Genomic DNA, 11,163 nt, shown 5'->3' with positions numbered 1-11,163 from the left:
ACCATTTACTCAGTAAATAATTGATATTGTATATCCAAGTGCTTTAAAAAAGCATTAAAATCAACTCTATTATTTAAACATCTTCTTTGAGAGATACAATTATCTGTAGAAGCCAAATTTTAAAACAATTTTCAGACAAACTAAAGTAGATTCCTATTATACTATTTTTCTTATTATCAACCGTCAACATATGGCTTAGCTATTTGCATCCTGGCAAAGAAAATATTATTTGTAAAAACAGAGTTGTCTACCTTCTTTATCAGCCCAAGGCATCCATCTGCTACTATCTATCAAAACGATATGCTTCCCTGTTCTTATAACGAAAAATCTATATTTGAAAGTCAAGCAGAATTAATCTGGCAATATTTATTTTAAGCTTTTACCAGTATTTCAGTAATACTCACCTACTTTTAAAACAATTTTGTGAAGTAAATCCAAATCAGAGCTGCTAGGAAGAAAGGGATTTCCAGTGGCCATCTCAATGATCATACAGCCCAAAGCCCAGATATCCACGGGTCTGAAACAGAGAGGAATAAATCACTTTTTTTCCATGGAGAAATATATAAAATATCTTTTCTAAAGAAAACTTTTAAAATAAAAAGGTCAAAGAAAAAATAATGGGCAATATCATTTATAAATTTTCACTGTAATATCATATGTCGACTTTAGGATATACATTAAATATTACCACATTGTATTAATAACATTAAATAGCTTATATTTAAATTGCATGAGAAGTCACTTAGCAGTCCAGATAAAAAGTAACTGTATTCTAAAATTGTTTCAGATACTTATATAAAGATATTATGATAAATGGTTTATGAATTAGAATAACTGAACACTAAAATCATCTTGTATTTAAAAAGTAAAAATTAAAAATCTTAAACATTTTACCACTTACATTTCATTTATTCATCTTAACACATTGTGAGTCATCTATAATTCAAATTTTTTTCTATGTAATCAGTTTTTTAGAAGATAGTTTATATCACTGGGGCTTTTAAATAGACAAAAGGGATACCAACCCCACATACAGAAGAAATATAAATGAATGCTACAATGAGACCTATTTTTTACTGATATACTGATAAAAATCATAAGCTATAACTGCTGGCAAGACAGTAAAAAGATCAGTGGTTGCCAGGGGTTCAGATAGAAAAAGGGAAGAATATTTACAGAGTGAACAGTGGCCACCTGCTGGATTTTTGTTTATCTTTGTGCATGTAGGGTTTAGAGTAGGCTCACATGTCAGATGCTGATGATACCCCACCCTGTATGCTCTCTTCCCACCTCTAAGTTCACCTGCAGTTGCAGTGGACCACAGAGGTTTTTTTTAGAACTGTGAAACTATGCTCTAAGATACTATAATGGTGGATATATGATATTATACATTTGTCAAAACCCATAAGAAATACAACACAAAGAGTAAACCTTAATGGAAACTATGAAATTTAATGATAATGTATGAATGTGGTTTATCAATTCAACAAATATGCTAAACTAATGTAAGAGGTTACTAGGAAAACTGTACTGTGGGAGAGGATAAAGAGGGTTTATAGGAACTTTGTACTGTCTGCTCAATTCTTCTGTAAACCTAAAACTGCTCTTAAAAGTCTATCAATTAAAAAACTTGAAAGAGAAAAAGCAATATTCTATACTACATATATGCTACTATTTCTGTTTAAAGGAGATGTGTGTATTGGTATTGCTAGATAATGATTTTAAGGAATAAATTATTTAATTGTACTGTATACAATTTTCAAGTCCACATTACAATAAAAACTGGATATAATAGGAACTTATTAGCTTGCTCATTTCACAAATTTTAAGAACTTAATAGAAATTTATGTTTCAGTGAGAAACAGTAAAATCAAGACCAATTGTTAGCCTTCAAAGCTTTAAGTAAATTATCTGAAGCACTCACCATCATACTCACCATTTCTACCTCCAATAGAGGCATTAAAAATATTCCTACACAAATCAGTTCACTTTTCCTCAGCTTGATTTGAACTTTCACAGTTCAATTTAGTAAGGTAAGGCATTATCTGCAGAAATGTAAAGCATTGTATGGGCAGGCCTTTCAGAGAGCAATAAAAGACTGAATACATGTAGTTGATTGTCATTGCAGCACTAATCTTAAAGGGCTCCCCTATTATCTGAAATATGAGCCAGTTCTACTCTCACATGCAGGCTAAAAGGAGAATTAAAAAGAAGCACAAAGAGATGGGCTTTTATCATGAGATAGTGAAGAGATCTACTGACCTACTCTCCAGTGAAACTGGTGAACACTATTTTTTTAAAAACCCACAATAAAAGCCTCTTGAAATAAGCCTAAGGGCAAACAACAAATGAAAGATCTATTCAGGAAATCTATAAAAACTTGTTAAGAAAGATGAGTTTGTGATATTTGAATTAAGACCACTCTCTCCCTCTTTCATTCTGGCTCAGTGAGACAAAGATTCTGCCCTACATACCATGCTACATTTTGAGGCATCTAGAACAGTATAATTTAAAAATTATTACTTGCCAGTCTTTGCAAAGGGGGTGCCATATTCCAGAAAACAGTAAACTTGGCAGTTCTTATGGTAATACTGGCAGGGGGAGATAAATGATTTTAAAATCTTTGCAGAATGTAGAGACTAAAGATAAGCAGAGGAGGCAACTCAGCGAAAGGTGGGGCACAACTTAAAGCAAGCATGGATACGGCCTGAGGGATGTCTGTATAAGTCTGGGGTGGGGGCCACTCAGTCACAGAGGACAATAGTGGTAAAATTAATAGCCAGCAGGGCAGGGCAGGTGCCTACAGGGTCTCTCTGTTGTATTTACAGGTGTCCTTTTTTTAGCTCTAACCCAGACACAGAAGGCAGAGGTTGTCAGTAATAGAGGTGACAGATAAACCATGGAAAAAAGAGATGGCTAGGAAAGGCCAGGCAAGATTCCAAAATATACATACTTTCCATAAGAGGTATCTTTCAATACTAATTCTGGAGCTCTATACCAGCGTGTAGCCACATAGTCTGTATAAATGTCCCCAGGAGCTGCTAGTGTTCGTGCAAAACCGAAATCACAGAGCTTAGTAATTCCTGACTGGGACACTAAAATATTCTCAGGTTTTATATCTCGATGAATAATCTAAAAAACAAACAGAAGATGCAATACATTAAAATGAAGTTTTATTGGAGAATTTCTCAAAAATTATACAGAGAAAATTTAGCTAATTAAGATAGTAAAGCTATTTTCTTACCACATGTAAAGGATTAACTACACACTGCAAAAGCTAAATAGTTATACATTTTCAATTTTTGTCCCATCTATCATCTCAAAATGAAATGAAGCCAAGAAAACAGACATAATACTAAAAAAGGTAAATCATATTCCTAACAGGAAAAGTAATCAAAAGAAAATGAAAAGGGTTTAATTTTCCTTTAACCCCACGTCACACTCCAGATACTGCCCTTTCTCTCATTTCCTCCACAGCTAAGCCTTATCTTTACTCAGTTGTCACTTTCTAATCACTCATTCACTCCTCAAGGTAAGGTGTCTGTCTTCTGCTCCCACATTGCATTAAACTGTCCTAGCCAAAGTCATCAACAACTCCATTGTTGCTACATCCAATAGACAGCCCTCAATACATACCTTGCTTGATATCTTAGTGTAAAATGCTGCCAACCACTCCTCCATTCCTGATTTCTGGGACCTAAAATTCTCCCAGTCTCCTTCCACCTCTGTTTGAAGTTCTTTCTCTGTTTGTCCCTTAAATGCAGGGTTCTGGTCTTAGGCTTTATCTTCTCAGACATCATCTTCCCAGGCAAACTCACCTACTTTCTTTTTGGACCACTTTCTTCACTTGGTTATGGAGACATCATACTCTCTTGGGCTTCTTCTCACCTATTGGCTGCTCCATCTTGACCTCATCTACTCTTATAGCTTTAGTAACTATCCATATACTGATGATTTCCAAATTTCTGTGTCTAACCAAGATATCTCTTAGTTTCCATGAGAAGTAGAATTCTACAAGAAGTCCCACTCAGCAAATGCAAAACTAAATGCATCATCTTCTCTCCCAAACTATTTATTCTTAACAGGCTTTAGTAAATGGAACCAAAACTGACTCCAAGTCTTAAGCCGGAAACCAAGGTATTTTTTCTCTCAGCTCCTATATACTCTTAACCCATCTATTTCTCTCCCTAGTTCAAGTCCCTTCAGCTATCTCACCAAAAATTACCACACTACCAACTGGTCTCCTTGAATTCACTCTGATCCCCTCTGATCCACTGTCCACAATGAAGTTATAGTACTATTTTAAAATCACATGTGATCATGTCATTTCTCTGCTTAACATCCTTTAAGGATTCCCATCTGACATGACAATTTTGAAACTCCTTAAAATGGCTTGTAAGGCCTTGTAGGATTTGGCCCCTCCTCTCCTTATCAACCTCCTCCCCTCATCTATACACTATTAGTTTCCCAGTTTTCCAGGGCTTCTCTCATCTCTGTGCATTTGCTGATGCTGTTCCAACTGCCTGGAATACTTTCCTGGCCAACTGTTTCCTCAGGTTTCAGCTTAAATGTTTGTATTAGGAATTCCTTTCTATGTTCTCACATCATTCTGCATGTCCTCATCACAGTATCTGTCATGCTATATTATTAACTGCCTGTTAATTTTTGTAACTCCCACTAGATTGTAAACTCCATGATGGCAAGATGTCCTGTCTTATTCAAGCTATGTGTCCAGGGCCCAGTACAGTGCCTAAAACAAAGAAGGCATTTCAAAACTTTATCAAATGAAGTATGTTTGCATCACCAGAAAAGTTTCATAGCACAAGTAAAAATAGCTCAGTTACAGAAATGCAGGATCTTTTCTTCTTTATAAAACTTCTCACTATAAATCTTTGGGACTGGCTCTTGTTCTGCTTCAGTCTCCTTCCACAAAATTAACAGGGTAATGAGCAGCCTTAAAGATGTCTATAAAACTATATTAATCCTTTTTACTTCCACAACTTTTGATTACTATATGCCAGCCCCTATGCCAAAATCTGAGCATATAATGTGAACAAAAATAGACATGAAAAAGCACATTAAGATAGCACTTCACACATCCTGCCCACCACACATCCATAACCTTCTCCTCAGTGCTCCAAACATGGGACAGAAAGATCTATCCAGCTGATACTCTAATGGTCTCACTCTTTTCAACAACTAACACAACTACATGCAGAATTTTCTTATCCTTGAAAACCAAGCACTCTCTGAATCCCAACTTTTAAAATCTATGTTTTGACAACATCCTCCTTAGCCTTCCACTATCACACTGAGACCTCCATAAACAGAGCATTTCTATTTGTTTTAGTCTTCCTTCACTTCTCTCATCAACATTTAGTAATTTTCAGTATAAAGGTTTGTACATCTTTTGTCAGATTTTCTCTAAGTATTTATTTTCTTTTGATGCTGTTGTAAGGGTATTTTAAATTTCAATATGATTGTTGCTAATATATGGAAATACAATTTTGGTATATTGATCTTGTCTCCTACAACCTTTATAAACTTACAGATTAGTTTTGTTAACTTTGTTGTAGATTCCACAGAACTTCCTATATAGATAATGATGTCATCTGTGAATAAAGACAGTTTTACTTCTCAGAAAAAGATACCACTTCACACTCATTGGAATAGCTATATTCAAAAAGACAATAACAAATATTGGGGAGGACATGGAAAAACTGGAATTCATTGTTAGTGGGGATGTAAAATGGTACAGCCACTTTGGAAAAGCTTGGCAGTTTCTTTAAAAAGTTAAAACATAAACATATCATATAATTCAGTGGTATTCTTAGCTCTTCCTATTTCTATTCCCCTTTCCCCAGCTCCTGGCAGCTTTGTAAACCAGCAGCTCCCCCAAATCGACGGGGTTATATTTCCTCCAAAACCCCATATCCAGATAACTGTCATTATCTGACCTGTCCAGCAGGTCACTGAAAAATCCCACAAGAAGACTTATCTTCATTTAACCTAACTCAGAGATTGTCCAGTGCAAACAGCCTTTCACCCAGGGCCTTCGTCAGAAATAATTAGCAGCCACTGTATAATATTATAGCCACCTGAGGGAGCTATAACAAGACAAACAACAAGTTGACCAAAATACTTTTTAAAAAGGCTGGAAGTGAAATGTCCATAAAGAGATGTCCAATTCCTGAGAATTAAGAAGGCTACATGCAGAGCTGTGCATATGCCCAGAAAAGACTCGAGATGGTCCTAAGCTCTTATCTCGAGCTGACTTTGAGGCTCTGCACAAGCAAGAGGTTTAAGGCTAGGGCAGAGTTGTAAATTATCTGCCTGAATATCGAAGTCATTGTCCAACCACACAGAGGGAGCCTCTCAATAAGTAATAAATAAGGCTGAGACATTTGTTGGTTTCAGGTATTTAAGGAAATCTCTGTCCAGTCTTTATCTAACCATTAAGCTAACTGAGCAGAGATTTCGGTGGTATTCTGAAGAATACAGAGTTCCAGAATTAGCTCAGGAAAGTAACTAAACAGCCACAACAATAACAACAACAACAAAAAAAAAACCATCAAAAACGACAAACCCTCAGAGATGGGAAATGGATTTCCAGTGTCGCCATATTATTTTAAATGTCCAGTTTTCAACAAAAAATTTCCCTGAATAAAACACAAAACAGGTATGCATAGAAACAAGGATGGCCCATACACAGGAAAGAAAAGCAGTCAATAAGAAACTTTCCTGAGAAAGTGCAGGCACTGAACTTACACGACAAAGACTAGAATCGGCTATTTTAAATAGCTTAAAGAATCCACGTCCAAAGAACTATAGAAAAGTAGGAACATAATGTCTCATCAAATAAAGAATATCAATAAAGAGAAATTATATAAAAAAAAAGAATTAAATATAAAAGAACACTACCAAGGAAGCAAAAAGCGCACAGAATGGGAGAAAATATTTGCAAATTATATCTGATAAGCATCTAATATCTAAAATATATAAAACTCAATAATAAAAAACAACCCAATTTTAAAATGGGCAAAGGATTTGAATAGAAATTTTTTCAAAGAAGATTTACAAATATGAATCTGTTCTGGATATTTCATTTAAATGGAATTTATACTATGCAGTCTTTTGCATCTGACTTTTTCCCACTTAACATAATGTTTTCAAGGTTCATTCATGTTGTAGCATGAGTCAGTACTTCATTAGTTTTTATGGCTGAATAAATTCCATTGTATGGATTTACCTCATTCATCAGTAGATATATTATTCGAGTTGTTTCCACTTTTTGGCCTTTATGAAAAACATTGCTATGAACATTCCTGTACAGGTTTTTATGTGAACATGTTTTCTTTTCTAATTAACTAATTCATTGATTTATTTTTATGGTGACATTTGTTACCGAAATCCAATAAGTTTTAGCTGTACACTTTAACAGTAAAGCATATATATATTTACAGTGTGTTCATCTCCCATAGTTAGATTTGTCACCACATATTTGACCCCCTTTATCCCATCTCCTCCCCCCTCCCGTTTGCCCCCTCCCCTCTAGTAACCACTAGTCTATTGTCGTTGTCCATGAGTCTCTGTTTGTCCTATTCATTTGTTGCTTTTAGGTTTATATCCCACATATGTGATATCATGTGATATTCAGCACTTTGGAAGGCAGTATGGAGTTTCCTCAAAAAACTAAGAATTGATCTGCCGTATGATCCAGCAATCCCTCTACTGGATATTTACCCCAAAGATTTAAAAACTCATATCCAAAAAGATATTTCCACACCGATGTTCATAGCAGCATTATTCACAGTGGCCAGGACATGGAAGCAACCGAAGTGTCCTACAATAGATGATTGAATAAAGAAGCTATGGTACATATATACAATGGAATATTACTCAGCCATGAGAGATGAAATACTGCCATTTGCAACAACATGGATGGACCTTATGTGAACATGTTTTCAATTCTCTTGGGTAAGATACCTAGAAGCAGAATTGCTAGGTAATATGGTTATTCTATGTTTAACTTTTTGAGGAACTGTCAAACTGTCTACCATAGCAGCTACACTATTTTACACTACCACCAGCAGTGTATGAGGGTTCTAATTTCTGCACTTCCTCATCCACATTCTTAACTGTCTATTTTTTAAATTACAGCCAGCCTAGTGGGTGTAAAGTGGTATCTCACTGTGATTTTGATTCACACTTCCATATGACTAATGATGTAGAGCATCATTCCACGTTGTATACCTTCAAGTCCTTTGCCCATTTTTTAAAAATTTTATTTTATTATTAATTCCAAGTATACAGTACATTGGTTAGATCCTTTGCCCATTTTAAAAGTGGACTATTTGTCTTTGTATTGTTGAGTTGTATTTTACAGACCCTGAATGTTAGATGCTTATCGGATAATGATTTGCAAATATTTTCTCCCATTCTGTGAACTGTCTTTTTCCTTTCTTGATGGTGTCCTTTGATGCACAAAAGATTTTAACTTTGATGAAGTCCAATTAGTCTATCTTTTCTTTCATTATTTTTGGTATTGTATTTAAATAACTATTGCCTAATATATGGTCATCATACAGGTTTTTACCTATGTTTTCTTCTAAGAGTCTTATAGTTTTAGCTCTTATATTTAGGTCTTTGATCCATCTTGAGTTAGTTTTGTATAGAGTGTTAACTATCAGACTTTGGACTCAATGAGTTTGATTCTCCTTTACTTTGTAGTGGAATGCTCTAGAACAACATAAAACTTCATATTACAATCTGACTTATAATACCTCTGCTCTATAGAGCCCTATGTGCTTGAATTTAAACATTTATCTAAGAAGAGAGTTCAAATTTCCATATCCTCTAATAGCCTCAGAGACCCTGGTTCTTAATCACCTAGAATTCAATTTCATAAACTTTTCAATTGGATGTTATACAATTAAATGAGAATGTATATATGAAAAAAATAAGCTGGTAGTTTCCAGAAAGATGCTGAATATCTGAGGTGGACTGCAAGAGCAGGAATTCCCTATATACCCTAAAAAAAAAAAACAAATGGTAAGTGTAGTCCTTGACTAGATCCTGATTTTAATGAATCAGCTGTGAAAGACATTTTAGGAATAATTGAGTAAATTTTAATATAAATTTGGTATTAGAGGATATTAGGGAATTGTTAATTTGCAGATTATGTAATGATTGTGAAGTTATACAGAAAAATATACTTTTTTGAAGGGCTAAGTAGTGGAGTATTTAGGGATAAAATGCAAGGTTGCCTATAATTTACTTTAAAATACTTTAGAAAACAAAATAAATGAAGCACACATAGCAAAATATTAACAATATATTAAAATACATTAAGTAATATTAAAATGTTAATGATATTATTCATATAATAATAATTCTTCGTTTGGAAGACTGAGTTTAAAATCCAAACACAGAGTTAAGAAAATATGCAAGAGAGATCTCAATTTAGGGAAGTAGGGCTTTGTGGAGTAAGGGGTGTGTTGGGGCTAAGGAAGATTGAAAGTCCTTAGGTATTAATCAGAATTACTTAAAGTTCATAAAGTTTACTGAAAATTGAATGAAATTTAATACGCTCCAAAAGGGCTAGAAGCAAGTCTTTTACTCAAGACTGTACCCTCAGCACCTGGTAAAAATCAATGTTTGTTACCAGAATATGCTCAATAAATATTTGTAGACCAAATAAATGAGGGAATAAATAATCATTTCTCCTTCATAAGTAGCAAATATTTGCATTTAAATTCTGACTGCTTCGAAAATGGTTTTCTGTTTCTAGAATGAAAAAGACAAACTAGATTCCTACAGTTAGTTACTACAACTGAACATTAAATTTCTATTCAAGCTGCCTGGAAACCAATATAAAAAAGAAAACATGTTTTCATTATTAAATAAAAGAAGGTAAACAAATACTTCTGGAGATATAAAGCTTTTGCTGGTACTAAATTATATTTGACTTCATGAATTCTTATTAACAGGAACATGGGGTATCATGGTAGACATATTTCTATCATGGTAGAAATATTGCAGACATTTCAGTTACGTAAAAACCCTATCACCTTAAATTTGGAGATATTAAGAAAATAAAGTCTTCCTTTCTTGATAACCTTAAATCATCAATGCCAGAACCTAGATATCCAGATAATAAGTAATAATAATATTTATTCTAATGAGCCACTTCATTCATGGCTGCCTTAATTCTCAAAGGTAACTAACCTTGTGAGGGACAGGGATAATTGTACTCCAGGTGCTAGATAAGAGCAGGAGAATAAAATAATGTGGGTACTTCTGTCTAGGCCTCTTTCTCTGATGTCCTGCACACCCTCATGGATATTATTCTGGACTTGCTGCTGAGGACTAACTTTTACCTTTGTCCCGAAGTAATCTACCCTTACTTCTTCAACCAAAGTCTCTAAGATGAAGATTCTCAAAGCTGTATATCCAGTTCTGACAACTTCCTAAGGCCATGTTGTATAACTGGTTAAGCACTACTTTTACTTAGACATTCTCACTGTTCTTGAAAATACAATATACTGAAAAGCAATTCTTCTAAAATACATAACTGACAATGGCACTATCATTCTTCTGCTCTTGAATTTAAAATCTTGGAATTACCTTTGAATTTTCACTCTGCTTGCATCCCTCTCATATCTAAGGTGGAAATCTTTCCACCTTCTCTCCCTGCTATCCTCTTTCTCCTTTGCCACTGTGCTAGTCCAAGTGCTTATCACTTTGTATCTGGACTGTCATAACAGCATCTCACTTGATCTCCCTGTCTCTCTCGATACTTATCCTCCACTGTAGCCAAAATAAGCTTAAGTTTTGTTTTTATCCTATTATAGCAGTGCTCAAAAACCTTCCATGAATCAAAAAACAAGTGTTGGCAAGGATGGGGAGAAAAGGGAACTCTCATACATTGTTGGTGGGATTGCAAATTAGTACAGCCACTATGGAAAACAGTATGGAGGTTTCTCAAAAAATTAAAAATCAACATACCTTTTGACCCAGCAATTGCACTTCTGGGTATTTATACAAAGAAAACCAAAACAGTAATTAGTAAAGATCTATGCACTCCAATATTCATGGCAGCACAATTTACAATAGCCAAGATATGGAAGCAACCTAAATGCCCATCAACAGACGAATAGATAA

General features: G+C 34.6%; 1 protein-coding gene across 1 annotated transcript in view; it reads right to left on the bottom strand.

Annotated features, from left to right (window-relative positions):
* The window catches only part of CDKL3 (cyclin dependent kinase like 3), a 33,334-nt gene that overhangs the window by 14,548 nt on the left and 7,623 nt on the right, over positions 1-11,163 (bottom strand). Inside the window, exons 4-5 of the mRNA XM_025040731.1 lie at positions 2,954-3,132; positions 405-517 (exon numbers count right to left, since the gene is read on the bottom strand). Of these exons, the coding sequence (XP_024896499.1) occupies positions 405-517; positions 2,954-3,132 (292 nt within the window). The remainder of the gene's footprint in view (positions 1-404; positions 518-2,953; positions 3,133-11,163) is intronic.

This window comes from Pteropus alecto, unplaced genomic scaffold (assembly GCF_000325575.1).
Source record: "Pteropus alecto unplaced genomic scaffold, ASM32557v1 scaffold78, whole genome shotgun sequence".
NCBI lineage: Eukaryota > Metazoa > Chordata > Mammalia > Chiroptera > Pteropodidae > Pteropus > Pteropus alecto.
Note: the sequence above shows the minus strand (reverse complement) of the source record. Positions and strands in the feature narration are given on the sequence as shown.